Here is a 21,218-nt window from a genome sequence, read left to right as displayed (position 1 = left end):
TCATTGATTTTTGTTGCTTAATATATGAATTATTAATAGTGAAAATAAATGTATATATTTGAAATATGTGCAAAAACTGTAAACAATGACTGTCCAGTTTGCACAATTACTAATTTAAAAACAGTGATAATTATGTAATGTTGCAGAACAAAGGTGCCAATTCTCACAGTTATCAGTGTATGTGATAGCCACTAGAAGGATAAAAATGTATAACCAGTATAGTAAATTTTCTCCGGTACACCAAATAAAGATCAAGTTGCATCAATTTCAGTTGCTCTATAGCTGGTACCTAGTAAAGTAATATGCTGTTCTCAACTAGTGCAGTACTAAATTGCACTATACACTGCACACACACACAGAGTCTGATCACCAGTAACACACTGTTGTAACATACCACACACAGTGCTTTATAAGTGTAGAAGACAATTAACTAAATGCAAATGGACAGAGCAATTCTCAAACAGATTCACAATATTAGCACCTGAGCTTTAGGCCGTGGGCCACAAAAGCTAATAGTTGTAATATTAATTCTGATAAAGAGTCACAGTCAGCATCAATTCAACTGTTTTCACTAAAGCTGCTCTATTTACTACCCTTGCAAAGGTTATCCTTTGCTGTGCTAGTCCTATTTTTAGGCTGGGAATACTCTACAGGTTTTTCAGATAATAATCGGGCCAATCACACGAATAACGACTGTTCGGCCCAATATCTCATTAGTGTGTACGTGCCAACGATGACTGATTATCATTCCAAAAGCACATAGTATTGTTTCACTTGAATTTTAAACCAAATTAAAAATCTAGTTCAACGATGGAACAATGTCGTTCTAATCCTGCAGTGTGTAAGCAACAAAAAGCTTAGCTGCCTTAAGCCCAACAGTGCTGTCAATGAACTCTACATTATTAAACCATGTCTGCTCGTGCTGCATCTTTAATCTCCTTCTCCTCTGTGGGTACCTCCCTCTCATCCCTGAATAACTGCTAAACTTATGTAGACACAAGAATGGATATTACAACTGGAGTAGCATTAGATCTGCTTCAGACAGACTGTGACATGGAACATGTGGGCAGCATGGAATCCGTCATGTTGGAATATGCTACATTGAAAAGAGATTTAAACGAATATATAGATGCAGTTAAAGAAACCGTACTTAAGTTAAAACGTGACACACTGGATGAGATCCCGGATTTAAGAGAGCTTGTACACGAGAGATACACTGCGCTTCAGAAGATAATACAGAGGAGGCCCTGAGGCAGGACTATAAATATGTCCAGTTTAAAGAACAGCTAAGAAACCTGAGAAAACAAATGGGTGTGTCGCTGGCCTCTGCAGACGAAGCTTTGGAAGATGAAGACGAGGAGATCGCCATCACCCAGAGCACTGGGAATTTCACTTACCCTATAACACAGTTGAAGATGGTGAACCCAGTGAAAAACAAAGTATGTGGTCACATGTGCAAGAGAGAAGCAATTGAATGGATGATTGAAAACAAACTTCAGAAGGGTAAATCCGCCAGGTGTCCAAAACTTGGCTGTGATCACTCTGACATGAGTATATCGGATCTTGTTCCAGACAATGCACTAAAAAGAGCAATTGACATTCTCACAAAAAGCAAGGTCATCACTGAGCTTTGAATCCCCAAAAAATAAAATATAGCTAGGTACCTTTGACCTAAAGTGCAGATTACAAACACTTTGTGCAATACTGTTGAAACAGCAGCAAAGTGGAAGGTTTGAGTAATACATATACACGTCTATTTAGACATCCATGCTTACATTACTTCTGCAAGAAACTTTGTTCTTTGTTAAAGAAACTTGTCTTTATACCATTAAAAAAAAAATAATGCTAATCCTCCACCATTCTTTGGATGTTGATAGTAAGATCAGGTGGAGTTATGGCAGCATTGTCATGAATTTTGGTCAATTCTTCTAGAGTAGACCAGACCAGTTGTCAAATTGTTGTGCGAAGTCATCTGCATCTTCAATGGGTGTCTTGGGAAAGCTAAGTTTTGCAAAGCACACAACAGTTTACAGCACATCTTGGTAACATTGGCATACAGCGGTAGCTGACAGGAAAAGTGGTGCAAGATGGAATTGTACTTGTGCCCTCCCACCCACCTTTCTAATGGATCTTTAAAAGGACATGCACACTTTAAAAAACAAAGCACTTCAGCAGACAAGGATTGCCACTTTGTGGCTGAAGTGCTCGGTTTGTTTGGGCCCCCCACAAAACAAGCTAACAATGGGCTTAAGGTAAAGTAACAGTGCTGTCAATAAACTCTATAGTGGCAAGATGTTGTTGTCATCATCTTCAGCCTCATTCTCACCCTCATCAGTGTGTACATCATCCTAACACAATATTATTTCAGTCCGCAGGAATCCACCATTACAGAAGTCTCTGTAACATAAATGTAAAAAACAAAAAGCTTTTAGCTTTTTAAAGAAAAAAACACATCTTTAAAAAAGGTGAAACTTTACTGTAGAAAAACATAAAATTATCGACATGCCATTTTACCCAAAATATCAATAAGCATTCCAGCATCAGCTAGCTTCCTTCTCTCAGCTAGATCCTAGCACCTGAAAACTACACTGTCATCATCCTCACCATCATCAGTGTGTACATCATCCTCTCACAATACTAATTCACCCTGTGACAGGATGGACCACCTATGCCACCCTGTCTGTTGTTGCTGGGAACCGGCTGGGCTTACTTTGCCACCGTTCCCTTTTTTTATCCCAATTGCGCCCTCATCGTTGTTGGAGGGGCTACAATGCTGCCACCACTGGACCCCATAACGGCATCCAGAACCGTGTTACTTCTGGGTAACTGTCGCTGCTATTGTACCCTTTTGCTGGTGCACCTGGGCTGGTACCCCTGACCTCTTCCAATAGATCGGGATTGATGTGGATGGATGCCCCTGGCTTATCACACTGGCCAGAGCTGCTGAATAGCGGGCAGAGTGGTAGTACTAGTAGCTGGGTCCAAACTTCAGAACAGCCAGGCACGTATTAGAGTTAGATCTAATCTGTAGTTCACAAAAATTTACAGCAGGGAAGAAGTTGTCAAGCAGGTCTTGAAGCAAGTGATGTTTGTTTAGCGCAAGTATCCTGACAAGGACAGTTCATACTGGTTAAACGTACCAGTGATCAGAAAGTCAGATGGATCAATAATGATATATTTCGGTACAAACTAGTGCTATTTTATACAGTTTTGGACACTGCCTAGAAGGGGCTAAGCCAGACCCCTGAAGTCATTGCTGGCCCTAAGAAGTCTGAGTTATGTTTAGTTCAGGATGCAATATGTTTCCCTAACCATGGATTTAAATGCAATTTATACTTAACAAAATTTACACTTATCTGTGATATCCTACATCACGTGCTGTTTACGATGTTCAGACAGGTTTTAATGCACTGGACACTGAACACCAGTAACAACCTCCTGTGGTGCATTTAGACTAAAAAGGACATGTTGGTTGCTGACATGAATAGACTTAATTAGCCTTAATGAGGACTTCCTCTCAAAGCTATACAATAGACTTCCTCAACAAATGCTTATTGCATCAAAAATCAAAACCTCAGAATGCTTTTTACTATACAAAATGCCACACGATATAGTAAAATCAGTACATTACAATGATATAAATAAGCGCCCTGCGCTGTTTCCTTTAAATACATTTATGCCAAGAGTTATTTATTAGTGATCCTACCATTACAGAAGCCTCTGTACTTTGATGCAAATGCCAGTAAAGGCTTTCCTCGTGGAATTTCTAGTTCGTTTGATGAACATCATCTTTTCCTCATTTTAAGGAAGTAGCTTCCTACACCGATCGCTGACAAAGTTCTCGGCTGTGCTGAAAACTCTTTCCGATTACACACTGGAGGGTGGGCAGCTTAGGTATTGCAAAGCGAGTTTGTACATGGGACTCCAAATTGCCTTGTTTTCCTCCCAGCATGTAAAGGGACTGTCTGACGTGTATATTTCTATGCTGTCATTAGAATAATCCTCCACCATTCTTTGGATGTTGATAGTAGGATCAGGTGGCGTTACGGCAGAGGTGCTACGATTTTTGGGCAATTCTTTTAGACCAGACCAGATGTCAAAATGTTCTGCTGAATCATCTGCTTCATCCCTGGGTCTCTTGGAAAAGCTTAGACTTTTCCTAGCAGCAGTAGCCTGAGAAACTGAAGGAGAGGATCCCGTCGTGTCACGTACCCCCTCAGCTGTAAACTTGCTCACCAGGAGCTCATTGCATCTCTTATGATTTGGGACAGTTGGAAATAAAGAGAAGACATAGCTCTGAAACCTAGGATCAAACAAATTCGCCAAAATGTTGTGACCCGATTTCAAGATGTTGATAACTCTTTGATCCTGGTAAAGCGATTAAAGTACTTCATCTACAAGTCCGACATACATAGCGTAATTGCTTTGTTTCATGTCCTCCTTTAATTTCTCAAGTTTCTTTTCAAAAGTCTAATTAAGGGAATCACTTTGCACAAGCTAGCAATGTCTGAACTCATTTCACAGGTGACTACTTCGAATGGTTTCAGCACCTTGCACAACACGGAAAGTATACTCCATTGCGCTGGACTAAAATACATTCCCCCTCATTTCCCAATGTCATGGCTTGTGGAGTAAGTGTGGATGGCTTTTTGCTGTTCCTCCATCCTCACAAGCATATAAAGTGTGGAACTCCCCCTTGTTACCACCTTTTGCTTCAGTTGGTGGCAGGGCAAAATAAATTGTTCTTGCAGCTGCTGCAATTTGCTACATGCTGTTGCAGAATGACGAAAATGTCCCGAAATTCTTTAGGCCACAGACAGCATCTCCTGCACGTCACTCTCATTTTTCAAAAAGTTCTGTACCACCCTGTGAACAAAACAGGGAATGTGAAGGATTTCACTCAGCTGTAATGCTCTCACAATATTGGTGGCGTTATCAGAAATGACATATCCTCAGGAGAGTCTAAACGGGATAAGCCATGTTGCAATGACATCCCTTAGTTTTTCAAACAGGCTGTCATCGGTATGCCTCTTAGTAAAGCCAGTGATATACAGAGTAGCCTGCCTCTGAAAAATCTGGTGCTGTTGTGTAGATGCTGCTGCTGTTCTTGCTGCTGGAGGCAATTCACCAACTCAGTGGGCTTTTCTCCAGTTCCGCTTGTCCACGTATCTGTGGTTAAGTGTACAGTGAGTAGAATGGCATTTTGTAGCCCAATAATTACATTATATGAAACCTTCTGGTAGAGGTGAGGAATTGCTTTTCTAGTAAAATGGTGTTGTGATGGAATTTGGTAACGGGGACACAGGATCTCAATTAACTGTCTAAAAACAGCTGCATTAATTGTGAATATTGGACGCAGATCTAATATTAGCATAGTCGCCATGGCATCTGTGATGCGCTTTGCAACTGGGTGACTGTTTTCATACTTGCTTCCTCTTGCAAAGGATTGTTTAACAGTCAATTATTATAAACTACTAGTAGTCTTCTTCTTGGTCTACTTCTGGGTTAAAGAGCCACCCCAGCAGAAGCAGCGGTACTAATGCTCAAGAATTCTTCAGAGGAATCCTGGATAAGGTAGAAGTCATCTCGCCTTAGTAACTGGGATGCAGGACTAACTCCGATTACTAGTGAGGATATTGATGAGGAAGGTGTTGTCGGTGTGGCTTTAAAATGCTACAAATGACTAGACAACTGTTGTCAGGATTGGGTAATATTAATTCCACACATAAAAGGTGGATTTCTTGGTCTTATGCCCAGGCATGATAATGGCCTTCTTCTTATCACTGGCAAGAATGGCTTCCACTGGTGCAGGACTTACACAAACAACATCATCCTCACCAACATCCTCATTAACGCCCTCGTCAGCTACACAAATATCCCCTTCATCCTGTTGCAAATACAAAGTGGTATCCTACGTTTGTGTATCACCGGCTACACTGAGAGGCATACCACTGACAACCTGTTTGAAATACTAAGGGATGTCATTGCAACATGACTTATCCCGCATAGACTATCCTGAGGATATGTCATCTCTTATAACGCCACCAATATTGTGAAAGCATTACATTCCCTGTTTTGCTAACACAATCAATTTGGTGTAACAGAGCTTTTTAAAAAAAATGATAGTGACATGCAGGAGATGCTGTCCCGAAATAATTCGGGTCATTTTCGGCATTCTGCAACAGCATGCAGCTGCTGCAAGAAGAATGGAATTTGAGGGGTAATACACTTTAGTCCAGTGTAGTGGAGAATACTTTTCATGTTGTGCAGGGTGATGAAACCACTCTAAGAAGTCCCCTGTGAAGTGAGTTCAGACACTGCTTGAGTCAAGTGATTCCCCTAATTAGACTTTTGGAAAAGCAGCTAGAAATTGAAGGAGGAGATAAAACTAAGCAATTCTGCTAACTATGTATGACTTGTAAATCAAGTACTTTATTTGCTTCACCAGGATACGAGAGTTATCAACATTTTGAAATCGGATGACTACATTTTGGCAACTGTGCATGATCCTAAGTTTAAGAGCTATGTCTTCTCTTTCTTTCCAACTGACCCAGATCTCAAGAGATGCAATGAGCTTCTGGTCAGCAAGCTGACAGCTCAAGTGGTACATGACACGACAACGTCTCCTCCCTCAGTTTCTTTGGTAATTGGTGCTAGAAAAATCTTAGCTTTCCCAAGACACCCAGTGAGGATGCAGATGAGTCAGCACAACATTTTGACATTTGGTCTGGTGTAAAAGAATTGCCAAAAAATCGATACAGGTCTGTCGTAAAATTAACTACAAATTCCACGAGGAAGGCCATTACCAGGGATTACATCAATGTACAGAGACTTCTATAATGGAGGATTCCAGCGGGAATGAATTAGTATTGTGTGAGGATGATGTACACACTGATGAGGGTGAGGATGATGACAGTGTAGATTGCAGGTTCTGGGATCTGGATGAAAGAAGGGAGCTAGCTGATGCTGGTATGCTTGTTAATATTTTTGAATTTTTTTTAGAATGGCATGTTGGCAATTTTATGTTTTTCTACAGTAAACTTTCAACTTTATTAGAGAGATGTTTTTTTCTTTAAAAAGGTAAAAGCTTTTTTTTTACATTTTTGTTTCCCTGACTTAAAACCACAAGGCACTTGAACATAAGCTTCAGAACATGACATAGAGGGATTAGTATAAACATGACTGGTGCCAGCAGCTGCTTGGTGCTCCTGGTCTTCTGTGGACTGATGTGAATCCATATTGATGACACAGAGCAATGTGGCTGGAAACTGGAGAACGACAAAACAATGTGACTGAAGACTGGAGAGTGACAAAGAACACTGGTACTCCTGTTTCTGGTGACCAGCAGGGCCATCTTTTCCATTGGGCACGATGGGCAGCTGCCCGGGGGCCCCACAGGCAAGGGGGCCCCATAGGCACGGCTCTTAATGAGAATAAATAATCCTGCAAAAGAAAAAAACCTGCAAAAAAAACCTACAAGGGACACTGAGCAAGTACATCTATCTATCTCTATCTCTCTATATCTATATCTATATCTGTATCTGTATACATCTATATATCTATATCTATATCTAGGGACCCCGGTGCACTGCTTTGACCGGGAGCCCATAATGTTGTTAAGATGGCCCTGGTGACCAGCACTGAGACTAGAGAGTGACAAGAAAATGTGACTGGAGACTGGTGAGTGACAAGGACACTGCCACCCCTCCTGTTTCTTTATGAGCTATGGCACAGTACAATGTGACTGGAGACTTTTAAGAACACTGCCAGCCCTATTATTTCTGTGTGAGCACTGAACACTGCCACCTCTCCTGTTACTGGGTGAGCTATGGCACAGTACAATGTCACTGGAGACTTTTAAAAACACTGCCAGCCCCCCTCTTTCTCTTTCATTAATCACGCTGCCCAATTGCCAAGAACCCTGCTACCCCTTTTGTGTCTCTCTGTGAATTGGCGCTGGATCTCCATGGAGGGCAATACGTATAGAATCCAAAACTTGCAAGATCCGATGAAGCGACAATGACATTTTGCCTCGCTTTCAGTTCCGAGGGCGTGCACAAGTACCGAGCAGGCTCAGCTCGGTACTCGATAAGCGATGTTCGGTTGGGCTCGATTTTCAGAAAAAACGAGCCCGAGCATTTCTATTTTAAATCAGTTTGAAAATAATAAAATAACATTACTGCAACCGTCAATTTCTCTGTAATAGAAATTTATTTGGAGTTGTCTCTTAATATTGCCAATATGTGTCTGTACATTGCATTTATAGCAATATATTATGTATTTGCTTTAGTTTTGAATAACTTATGTATACATTTTGTTTTTGTTACTTACAACATTATTATCAAAAAGTAAAAAATATATGCATCATAAACATTTGCAACAAAAGTATAATACAGATGAATAGTTACAAAGCAACTCAGGTTGGTCTCTCCCTCCTCGAGATTGCATAAACAAGGACATTATAAGGTTAGACCTGCAACTATTAAATGAAAAACAAAGGCATTTTAACAACAAAGAAATAGTGATTTAGAAATAAAAGAGCCAATGACACATTTGTGTCTTTACAAAGTAAATGAGATTGTTGTATGCTTCAAAAAGGAGTTATTCAAATAGAATTATCACCATATCTATAATCCTTTCAGCTCAAAGGAATCACTTATTAGTAGGAAAGCATCTTGTGATGGGTCAGACTGCGCGAAGGGTGTGAAAAATCTTTGCTGCCTACATTATTACAATGTCAGTGATTGTACTTCCCATGTCATGAAAATCTAATTATGCTTTAACTGAAGTAGAGGCATCTTTTTTTCTTTAAATGCATAATAGAAATGGATGCTTTAAAAAAACAACTTTAAGCTGTTTAAGTTGTTTTCAGAATATTGTTTTCTCATTTGGCAGTGCTAAAACAATATCATAAAAGATCCATTTATTCCCTTCTATCGCCTTTCCAACTAAGTGCAATTAACACTGACTATCCAAAGTGAATTGTGTTAATATTAGAATGGAAATAATGACAATGGAAAAGAAAGAATAAAGAAAAATAAAACAAAACATAATTCTAAATTATAATCAAGTAAATAGGTGCAATAGATTATAAAATAATGTATAAAAGAACATGGAGGTGACTCTTTTCTAGGATGTACTTTATAAGTAGGATGCAAAATCAGCATATAATATGCTCCCAGAAGCAAGAAGATCTTATCTGCTATATAATATACATGTAAGTACAGAAAATGAGTTTTACTGCTTATTGTGTGTATAGATAGATAGATAGATAGATAGATAGATAGATAGATAGATAGATAGATAGATAGATAGATAGATAGATAGATATTCAAATTTCAGACTTAAAAAATATTTTTTTTAATGTATATTTGTTTCTTAAATATTAGTAACATAAGAGTAGAGATAAATATTGCAGACAAGTGCTTCCCAAGCACGGTGGCAGGACATGTTTATATAATGACAGGCTGAATATGTGAAACAAATTCAGGGGTATCAATCTCACAAACATCTATCCATGATTCTGATTTTATCTATTATAATATTTTAAAATGGTGTGTCATGTAAAAATAAAATGTAGCATCTGTGACAGGAGATGGACAAAGGTTGGCAATCACTGTACTGGATGGATACATGGCAGAATTTGGGTTCATGTTCCATTGGTACTTGAAAGATATAGCACCCCACCGACAAGACCTGACCATGAGGCAATGCTATTGTAATTTATATGGTCTTTATTATATCTTAATTTATGTACTTATAAGGCATAATGACAGATACACAGATGACCGCATTTAAATACAATTTCTAGTAACATTGTGATGATTGGAAGGTGAATCTAATCATTTCTATGAATTTCTTTATTTTAAACTTGAGTCGCTCAATTTACAATGCATAATTTTCATGGCTGATAAAGAAGGCAATTACCCAAGGCCATTCTTGTTTTCAGATAGGTTAGATAGATATGTTCAGCCTTTATTTAGCAAAACTGACTCCAAGTGCATACTCGTCTAGTTGCCTAGATAACTGTGTAGGACATGATGAGGTTTTTTTTAAATTATATTCTTGACAAAAATAATTATGTTTTTTAACATGTTTAACCACTTAACACCAAATAACAATTAGATATGTTGCATTTCCTGATACTATACTGTAGATTAACATTTGTCATAAAGAAGTTGAGAAAGCGTAGTAATGGAAATGAGGCAGGAGTATGAGCCCTTATCTCCTGACCACTGATAGCTTTATGGTGCAGTAATTGGGCCCGGATATGTTTGGCTTGGTTTTGGCTTTAGAAAACACCAATCAAAAATGGAATGCTGTTTGTACAATACAATAGTGCTGAAAAGAAGATACCAATGATGCCACCATGTGATCTAACTAGAGATTTTCCCCAGATCGCGAGTCCTTGCATCGGATGGAAAATGAGCTGTTCCATACAACACATTACTATTGAATCAATTAGTAGTAAAAAAGATAAGACCTATTGGAGTCTCTGATGATTAAAATGTGAAAAATTGAAAGGAGAATGAGACAAATACATGTGAGGATAATTTTCTGGGATGCAACAGACGCCCTCCCGCTATTGGAGCCGAGCAAAGCCAGGAAGAAGATAAAGAAGAAGAAGCAGAGAAGCAGATTATAAGAGTAAAGATGTAGAAAAGCTATTTAGAATACTTCATAGAAAACAGAGGGAGAGTGGTGTATAGAACATGGGGGAGACGGAAATGGCTGGAGAGAAAAGGGTCTAAAGAAGGGGTTGCAGGGAACAGGACGGGAGAAGTGTTTGCAGAGAACAGGGTGAGAGGTCGCTGCAGCGAATAGGGGGAGAGAGAAGAAAACAGGGGACAGAAGTGGCTGCAGTGCAAAGCGGGGTGGGGGTAATTGGCTGCACAGAATAGAGGGCTAGAAGTGGCTGGAGAGAACAGGGGGGCAGGGTTGCTGGAGAGAACAGGGGGACAAATGGTGGGAGAAAACGGGAGGAGTGGCGGGAGAGAACAGAGGGGAAAACTGGCTAGAGAGATCAGAGGTGATAAGTGGCAAGAGACATTGAGGGTGCCACCAAAACTATCATCCACGCTCTCATCATCTCCCACCTCGAATACTGCAACCTTCTCCTTACTGGCCTCCCCCACTCCCACCTTGCCCCCCTCCGCTCTATACTCAATGCGGCTGCAGGACTCATCTTCCTCTCACGCCGCTCCTCCTCCGCCTCTCCACTTTGTCTCGCCTTACACTGGCTCCCCTTCCCCTACAGAATCCTTTTTAAATTCCTTACCGCCACTTACAAGGCTCTCTCCCAGTCTACTGCCCCTTATATCTCTAACCTCCTCTCCATTCACACTCCTGCCCGCTCCCTGCGCTCAGCCAATGATCGCCGCCTCTCCTCCACTCTGATCACCTCTTCCCACTCTCGAATCCAAGACTTCTCCCGTGCTGCCCCCCTTCACTGGAATGACCTCCCTCGCTCCATCCGTCTCTCTCCCAATCTGTGCTCCTTCAAACGGGCACTTAAAACTCACCTGTTCCTTAAGGCCTACCAACCTTCTCTTTAACTTCTCATCTCTTCTGCTCATCCTCCCTTGACCCCTCTTCTCTCTCCCCCTTTGATTCACTGGCTCCCTTTTCTGCCTGACTTTGTTTACCCTCCCTTAGGATGTAAGCTCAAATGAGCAGGGCCCTCTTCCCTCCAGTCTCCATACCTGTTCTTCTGCTCTGTCTCTACTGTATCTGCCCTCCCGGAGTTTCTGAAGTACTGGTACTGTGTGTTTATTGTTCTGTACTGTTCTACCCTGTATAGTCTACTGTATAGTCTACTGTTTATACTGTGTGCGGCGCTGCGGAAACCTTGTGGCGCCCTACAAATAAACGATAATAATAATAATAATGAGGGGGGGCAGGAGGTTGAAGTAAACAGGGGAGGGTATATGTGGCTGGAGAAAACATTATTCAAAAGGTGGTGATGTCTTTATTAGCAATTATAGTCTCAATTAAAATGGAGGAAATGTATAGGCTATTAATTTGATTTTGGAGCTGGTGGGGGAAATAGGCAATCTTAGTAAATGGGAATGTTATTAATTTAATATCAGGGCTGGTGGAGAGGATATATCTATTAATTAAATGGGAATATTATTAATTTAATGTGGAGGCTGGTTGGGAGGAAGGAGGCTTATTTATTAAACATAAACACTATTAATTTAATACATAATAATTGTCTGGGAAATAAGCGCAATGGGCAAAGGTAGGAATAGGGGATGGTTGTCAGTATTTGTTCCATTTAATTTAAAGGGAAATCTGCTAGAATGGCAAAACATTAAGTCTAAAATCAGTAGATGAATATTGGACAGTTACAGGGTCTGAGTCATTAAGGAGAGCAAGGCAAGAACAGGAGTAAATTTGATCCTGGACAAACCATGTTACAATACAAAGGGGTGCAAATTAGTTTATTATTTTGCACATAGGGAAAATACTGGTTGTTTTTTATATGGCACACAAATACTTGATAGCTTTAATTTTACACTGAAATTTTAAGTTGATCTAGAACATTCCCTATCCCAACTATAAATTCATCCCCACGTTTTAAATTTACCTCCCCATCCAATGCAACATGGTTTTGCTAGGGTACAAAGTTACTCATTTTCTTTAATTTGCTCTCTCCAGTGAATAATGTAGCATCAAAATATATATGAATCTGAAATCATCCTGTTTAAACTCCAAAGTTTATATAAATAAGAATGAAATTGTCTGATTTAAACAGAGTAATATGGAAATACAGAAATGTACAAATGCTGCTTAATACTTTTAAACTTGCAAAGGCACCCTAAAGCCAAATTTTAATTTTTCTTTCAGGCTCCTTCCAATAATTCTATTACTTCAATCCAATGCAATGTTCACTGACTTCATAAGAGACTTACTACTGAGAAAAAGTTTAAACATTCACTTTGTCCAGCTCAGGTTATTGAGGTGTCAGCTGTAATATATAGATAAAACAGCTAGGTGTGGTTAAATTTCACAATTCACTTTCCCCAGTGTGTTTGCTGATTATCCTCAATCCTTCTCATTTCGCTAGCACCATCACCTTGCATGAAAGGGAAAGAGAGGATTGTATACCATGAAATACCGTTTGTTAAAATTATTTATTTAAAGTAAACTTAAAAAATACACTCACATTTCAGTAGTGTAGGTAAAGTCCATACGTTTGTATGTATTTCTCTCTGCCGCTGTTCAGAGATTCTGTGTATGGAGGAGGCAGTATGATCGCAACCACTGCAGCTGCTCCTTCTGTCTACTGACATGGAGATTCCGTGATGTCAGAATGATCTTTGTGGTGTCAGATTTCGGCCGTGAGTACCCTACGCATTTCGTCATTGCTGACTTCATCAGGGGAGGCTTCGTTACGTGGATGGCATGTTTAAATTGTTCAGTTGTCCAATCAAATTCAGTTCCATATGTGCACGTGGTCTGGCTGCTTATTGTTAATAAAGGTTTTATCCACATTCTCAATCTACATACTTGACTAAATCCCTTATATCAGTTATACTTCCAACTGTTGTAAATTCACAAAATTCTAAATAACATGTTTAACTGTCAGACAGCAAACAATCATCTGTACTCATATGCATGCACAGGGTTCCAAGCATTATGCGCATAGAGGCCATACTCTTAAAAAATGTAATGTGATTTCCATGATTAGTGCTATGGTGACAGGTGGATCCTAGACAGTGGATTCTACATTGATACTATATACTTTGTGCATGGTAAACATGCTAAATTAGACATGCTTCATTTTAAATAAAATACTTTTATAATTTCCAAATGTCTTCCTTTTAAAGTATAAAAGTGTAATGCTTTCGTCACTCGTAGTGTGTCTCCTTTTTCTGAACATACCGTTGTTATTATTCTCTCAAATTCAAGAAGTGTGGGTGCATTTGAAACTATGAGTGCTTCAGTTGCAGTTTGTGAAAAACATACCTTCAATGTCAACAGATAAATATAAATAAATTCTTTACATTTTTTGATAGTGACCTTTCAAGAGATTTATACTAAAAAATAATTATGTAACTTTATGCCTCACATAGGGGTGTTTTCTATTAAATGGTACACTAGCCTACATGGGGTAAATGTATTAATCTCCGGATTCTTGAACTCCCGCGAGTTCGGCATCTTCAGCGCTTAAATTTAAAACGGCGCTGCCTTGTAAAGGGAAGTTTCCCTTTACAAGGCAGCGCCGCTTTAAATTTAAGCAAGAATCCGGAGATTTATACATTTATCCCATAGTGACCATTTTATATGATTAAAGTCATGTATAGTTTAACAAAAGTCTGTAGATTAATATTTAATCCAATTTGGAATTGCATATTATATATATATCCCTCACTCATGTTGGGTGTCTGTCAGATCCTGTACATGATTGGAACTCAATTTGATTGGACAACTGAACTATTTAAACATGCCATCCACGTAACAAAGCCTTCCGTGATGAAGTCAGTAATGATGAAACGCGTAGGTAACTCACAACCAAATTCTGACACCACAAAAATCAATCTGACGTCATGGAATCTCCCTGTCAGTGGACAGGAGGAACAGCTGCAGTGGTTGCTACCATTTTGCCTCCTCCATACACAGAATCTAGACAGGAGTCCCTGGCCAGTGGCAGAGAGAAATACTTAAAAATATATATGGACTTTATCTATACTGAGTGTATTATTAGATTATAGAATGTAACTGGCCAATATCATCTACTGATTTTAAACCTAATGTTTACCAGTATTGCTTTGCTTGAAGCACAGATTGCCCTGTAAATTATGTGGAACAAATACTGGCGACCCTACCCTATTCCTACCCTTGCACATTGCGCCACTTTCCCAGACAACTATTATGTATTTTGTGAAACACTAGGGGTACTGAGACAACCTCTTAGGGTCTGTGGAAGCATTCAAACTCCCCTCACCCTCATTAGAAAATGCTATCCCAATGTTATTTTTTTTTTTAACTATTAATTTAATGTCAGCTGGTTAGGGGGAAGGAGGCCCAATTATTAAATATGGGTGCCATTAATTTAATGCTGTTGCTGTATGGGGAGAAAAGGCATATTTACTATTAATTATTATTCTGGGACTGATTGTGTGGTAGGAGACTGGTTTAAGAGGAGGAAGGCCTAGATTGTTCACTAAATGCTCAGCTTTCCTGGAAGTGATTAATAGCTACAGCATAGGCTAGGCACATTCCCATCCGTATGATGGCTATGGCTCCCCAGCAGAATATCCTCCCACCAAGACCTATGGAGGGGGGTGTAGTATGCTCTCTTGCCCGGGGCTTTTAAATATCTAGTTACTACTCTGCATCTGCATATGTTACTGATTATCCGTGTAGCTGCTACAAAGCCTTACTTGCTCTTATACAAGTGGTCAGATAGCAGATATTAACACAACACATCAAATGTGTTCAGGAGAGAATGCTAGACAATTGAAATTATAACACATTGAAGCTGCAATAAAAGGTGAAGACAGGCACCATTACTTGTTTCTGTATTTAATCAGGATGTGCAGAAGTCAGGATTAAGCAATGTACTTGGTGTAAAGTAAATTAGATGGGATGTTGGTGATGAGAGGGTTAATATCTAGATTGATTGAACTATAAACAGTGCTTCCTTTAACATCTCTGCGGTTCATTCACACACACTATTTCAAGTAGGTAATTCATTTTTGAGATTTAATCACATCTCCAACCTACTGACATGAAAACAAAATGCCTGACTTAGACATAAAAAAAATCTAAATTATATATCTAATCTCTCTTTTTAAGAATTTATCCATAAAAATGCAGGTTAACGAGTGATTTTGCTGTCTGAAACAAGGAGTTTAAGGAGGGGCTGCCCTGCACTACAAATAATTCCTTCACAATACTAGAATATAACCTGAAATAGATACTGTAGAAGCCAAGCTTGGTAGAGGTCATACTCTAACAGGAAATGTTGGAAGTGATACAAAGGGCATAGAGAAATGTACCGAGCACTGGACCAGCTAATTATAGAAATATAAAGCTGTAAAATTGTCACATGCTCTGGAGTACTGAAAGAACCCACCACCCTGACAGTATCTGTATCATCACAGAAATAGAGTGCTTTTGAAGGGAAAGGTGGTAAAGGGGAAATATACAGCAAAGTGTAGTTGAGGAATTATGTGGAGATGAGAGCTTAATAGTGGGGTCTAGAGGTAAGGATAGCTAGCAAATACAATAAGCACCTTAAAGTACTGAGTCTAGAGGACAGTCTGATAAAATGAGGAAGACCTTTCCAGTACATAGGTTCATTCAGCATACAGACACAGAGACAACAGGGCTAATAAGAGAATATTTGGAAGCCTATGAGGTGTAGCCACTAGCCAGTATCACTACACGATAGCAGCAAATTTTTGATAGCATACAAATGACAAATGATTAAAATAACATTTGTGCAGTGCATGTGATTTTATTTTGTGGAGTGAGATTATAGAAATAGAGGTGGAAAAAAATGCATTTTTAATGGTGTTTCTTGCTGCACAGAGTAGTACAGGGCTATTTCCACCTTCAAGGTAAAAAAAAAAACTTTCTAGGCACACTTTACCCAACAAAGCTTCTGATTTTTCACATAAAACTGTTGTAATTTGGGTATCTGGACTTTGTAGTATAAATTTATATTTCCATCCTACGCTACATGAGTCAATATCCTGGAGGCAGTGGTCATAAAAATAAACTCATTGAAATGGACTAATTTTACAGCTTCAAAGTTTGGAACTCTCAATACGAGAGATGGTAGAGGTATAAGTAAGCTAAGAGTAGATTAATGACAAGTTAACCCATGCATGATACTCATGCATTCTAGTCAAATCAAGCTACTTAAGGTGTTAAAAAGGTTCTTGTCATGCATTTGGGGCTAGGCCAGGCCTCCTCAGGGGAAGAGCGTTACTTCCCGACGTCAGCGCCCTTTTTTAACGTGATTTTGTCCACATGTTACCACCTCATCATTCTTCTCCATCACCTCATCCTTCATCTTCATCGCCACATCCTTAATCTCCATCGTCTTACTGTTCTAAAACCTCTCGATACACAACGTTTCTGCTAAACACCTTATCGCTGTGCTCAATCAGTCTTCCTTGAAGGGCAGTATTCATAACCTGCACTTTCACATCACTGCTTCTCCGTACTCGTGAAAATGCGACATACAATTGTCCATGACCAAACACAGGCTCTGGTAAATAATTACCCACACGGTCAAGAGTTTGAGCCCTCAACTCGTAAATTTAGCCTTTTCTACCCTCCCACGGGGGGAAGGGGGGATGATGGAAGTTAACTGACTTCACTATTATAATTTTGTTGTCAAATAATGTCAGTATACCAAATTTCAGGTCAATTGGATGAGCCCTTTCAGAGAAAATAGTTTTTTCCACACACACACTAACACACGCCGCTAGGCTTATATATATTAGACAATTTAACCCGTGCATGATACTCATGCATTCTAGTCAAATCAAGCTACTTAAGGTGTTAAAAAGGTTCTTGTCATGCATTTGGGCCATAGCCCAGGCCTCCTCAGGGGAAGAGCGTTACTTCCCGACGCAAGCGCCCTTTTTAAACGTGGTTTTGTCCACATGTCACCACCTCATCATTCTTCTCCATCACCTCATCCTTCATTTTCATCGCCACATCTATCCAGATGTCTATCCAGACACAGGGATCTCTCTCAGCGGTCCTGAGTATCACACTCCTCTCGCTCTGTCACCCCCGGCAACCACCAACCACTCCCCACTGTCACCCCCGGCAACCACCAACCACTCCCAACTGTCACTTCTCCTTCAAGAAATATATATATATTTTTTTAAATCTTTATAAACACTTTTAACAATTAACAAATTAAATTAACAAATTATAAACATCTTAGTATACCAAATTTCAGCCCTTTCTGAATTTTGTTTTACACACACACTAAGAATTTAGTAGGTCAGTGTATAACTCCGCCCAGCAGGTGGCGCTGCAGCTTGGTTTTATTTTTTCCACACACACACACACACACACACACACAGACAGACTAACACACGCCACTAGACATTTATATTATAGATAATTGATGATTAATGACTCCTATGACAAAAACAATTACAGTAGTAATAAAACAATCAAAAGTCTACATATGTAGGAGATCATTTACAAAGCACAAAAGAGGGGGAAGCACAAAACATCTTTGAGAACATCACATGGTGCATGCTGAGCAAGATGACAGCATTTATGCAGAAGCAGACGGTTGCATGGGAGGAGTTGGACAGAGTTATGCCATTCTTTGCAGGAGTAATTGCTCCAGAGAACCTAGTTTTGTGGAGGAGTGCAAAAACAAGATTGTTCTTTTGTGTGCGTAAGAATGCAGCAGGGACATCTCTACTAGTACATTTACTAAAAAATCATAAAACTAATACAATACATTTTGTCCATACTAGCAACATTTTAATCAGTTCTAAAAATAATATATTGTATTAAAATAATAGTGATAGTTTGATCATTACAATTGTAAGATAATTTAGAGCCATAGTTCCAATGAATGCCTGAACTTTGTTCTGTTGGTGCCATCAACATTTCAATATAACACCCCCTTCCTCAAAAAGAAAAGGGTATTTCTGTTTATCTCACTTTCTGCTTACTACAGGAGCAAAATGTCCAAACTGTTTCTCCAAATATTCACCTTATGCTGCATTTGGCTGTAATATTCTGCACATTTTGCCAGTGGAATTTGGCCTTAAGCCTTCTATCATTTTTGTTCTGCCCAAAATGCAACCATTTAATAACATTTGGTGAGTTGTTTATTCAGTTAAGTTTATTTGTCTTAGGGACCCCTGTTGATTATACTGCCAATTATACTTGCCAATCCATCATCATCATTTATTTATATAGCGCCACTGATTTCGCAGCGCTGTACAGAGAACTCATTCACATCAGTCCCTGCCCCATTAGAGCTTACAGTGTAAATTCCCTAACATATAAACATGGATCCCAACCTTGTTAATTACTCCAACTACCACAGCTCAGCTTGGTTAGAGCACTTTCAGGGAGTGGCTGGTAGCATCTGTGTGGGGGGTGGGGTCATGCTGTTATTTCCACTCCAAGCCCATAGAGGCACTAGCTCTCTGCTGACCAGCCTTGGACTGGTTTGTACTATGGTTTTCTGTTAAGTGGCAAGCAACCAAAGCTGTCTAGCACTGGGGTTGGTTGAGAATATTGGGGGCAAGTCACGTTTGCTTTTTAATTATTTATTTATGACACTATACATGCATAAAGGCGAAACAGAATCAGCATTCAAAAATTGTATTGTCAGGACTGTGCACCTCTGGAAAATGAACTGCAGTGAATCTTGATTCCTCCTCAAACAGCAGTAACAATGCAGGTGCACAATTTGTATTGTGTCAAAAACTCCTCAGTTTTAAATAGAAAACAGCAACATTCTCAAAACAGAATATTCATTACAATTTCTCACATTTCTTTAACAAAATTGGGCCTTAAGTTTTGTGTGTAGAATTCCCCCTATCATTTTCTGTTCCTCTTGGAATTCAAACCACATCACAGAGCAGACAGAATACTCAATGTTATATAGAGACTGCAGATTCTGCAGCATTTACAGATACAATTCAGGAATACCAGTCTACACGAGCAAAAGTGAAACTAGAAGATTTTTATCACCAGAACTACACAAAGGCCTTTTTCCACTATGAAACTCAATTTGTGCAAATTTTCAGCTACATTTGTGTAACAAACAAAAGTTAATATAAACAAAGAGAACAAACCTTATGGCAGTACAAGCTCCACAGTAATACTTGATGAATCATTTCCCCCTATTTTATATCAGTGGTGAGGTTATTACTGTCGATAATAGAATACAGTACAAAAGATTATAATACATTTACTCATCCAGTGTTTTAAACTATTGTATTCAGAAACACTGGGTAATAATACAAAAGGTTTGGTACAATATTGCTTTAAATGTTTGGTATAAGTAAGAGTTCAATATGACCACATAGGCAGACAATAAGTCTGCACAAGTTAACATACAATATTATATTTGTATTTGCTGTACAGATGCCAGACTTACCTTGTTACAGGCTTTAAACAACTTTTCTTATTTTTTTCTGTTACATCCTCTGAAGGCTTTTCTACTTCCACAAGACATTCCTTTTTTTCACATGTTAATACATAATTACGTCCTTCATTGTTCTCCCAAAATGTACCAACTGCTGTTTCATAGCATATAGAGAATTCCAGGGTGGCTCCTTCTTTTTGATAGGGACTCGCTAATGAAATTGTGAAGAAAAATTGATCTGTCTCCCCATTACAAGAATCAGGAACATATTCTGCTAATAGATCATAATAGCTTTGCCAGTCATCAAGTGACATTCTCACGTAGATCTGTTTTTCATAAGACAAATTGAGAACTCGAATAAGTCCCTTCATAGATGTTGTGCCTGGTATGAAATCCACTGATTCCAGTGCCACTTTTTTTGCATACAGTCTTTCCATAATGCCACCAACTGGAGGTAATATAAAGCTGGGTGTTAAATAGAATTCCTCAACTTTAATGCTTTCCATTTCAAAGTTTTGGGACACAGTTGGTATTTCCCATGAATCAAATTCTTTAACAGATACCAGATCGAAACCAAATGCGTCTGCAAAGGACACCTTTCTTGTAACTGTCGTTGGTGGTTCAAGGTCTCCTTCATCTGAAGACACAGAGCTACGTCTTCTGGGAAGCGGAGATAAACGAGGCTTAATAGTAGGTTTTACATCCTCTTCCTCTGAGTTAGAATCAGTTAAACTTGGTGGTTCTAATAGTCTATCTTTATTTACATTACTTTCTTCAAAACTCTCCATCTTGCTCTTAGATGTGTACAGGAGAAGAGTAGGACAGCTACTGACAGTTGACATTTGAGACTGTGTGATTTAGGATGAGGATTAACATTACACATGACATTGCAAAGAGGAGTCAGACCTATTAATAAGTGTGGTGACTTGTAAACTATGCTGGCCTTCCACCTAAAGGTTTCAGTTCTGATACCCTTAGTGTTACTTGCTGAAAAGACAAACCATTTTTTAAATGTATATTCATTTTCACATTTTCTAAACAGCATTTATTCGGTCAGCTCAGTTTATATATATATATATATATATATATATATATATATATATATATATATTCAGTAGTT

General features: G+C 39.0%; 1 protein-coding gene across 1 annotated transcript in view; it reads right to left on the bottom strand.

Annotated features, from left to right (window-relative positions):
* The window catches only part of PPP1R3A (protein phosphatase 1 regulatory subunit 3A), a 63,039-nt gene extending 42,099 nt beyond the window's left edge, over positions 1-20,940 (bottom strand). Inside the window, exon 1 of the mRNA XM_075209013.1 lies at positions 20,111-20,940. Coding sequence (XP_075065114.1) covers positions 20,111-20,940 — 830 coding nt within the window. The remainder of the gene's footprint in view (positions 1-20,110) is intronic.
* Between the last annotated feature and the right edge of the window lie 278 nt (positions 20,941-21,218).

This window comes from Mixophyes fleayi, chromosome 4 (genome assembly GCF_038048845.1).
Source record: "Mixophyes fleayi isolate aMixFle1 chromosome 4, aMixFle1.hap1, whole genome shotgun sequence".
Classification (NCBI taxonomy): domain Eukaryota; kingdom Metazoa; phylum Chordata; class Amphibia; order Anura; family Limnodynastidae; genus Mixophyes; species Mixophyes fleayi.
Note: the sequence above shows the minus strand (reverse complement) of the source record. Positions and strands in the feature narration are given on the sequence as shown.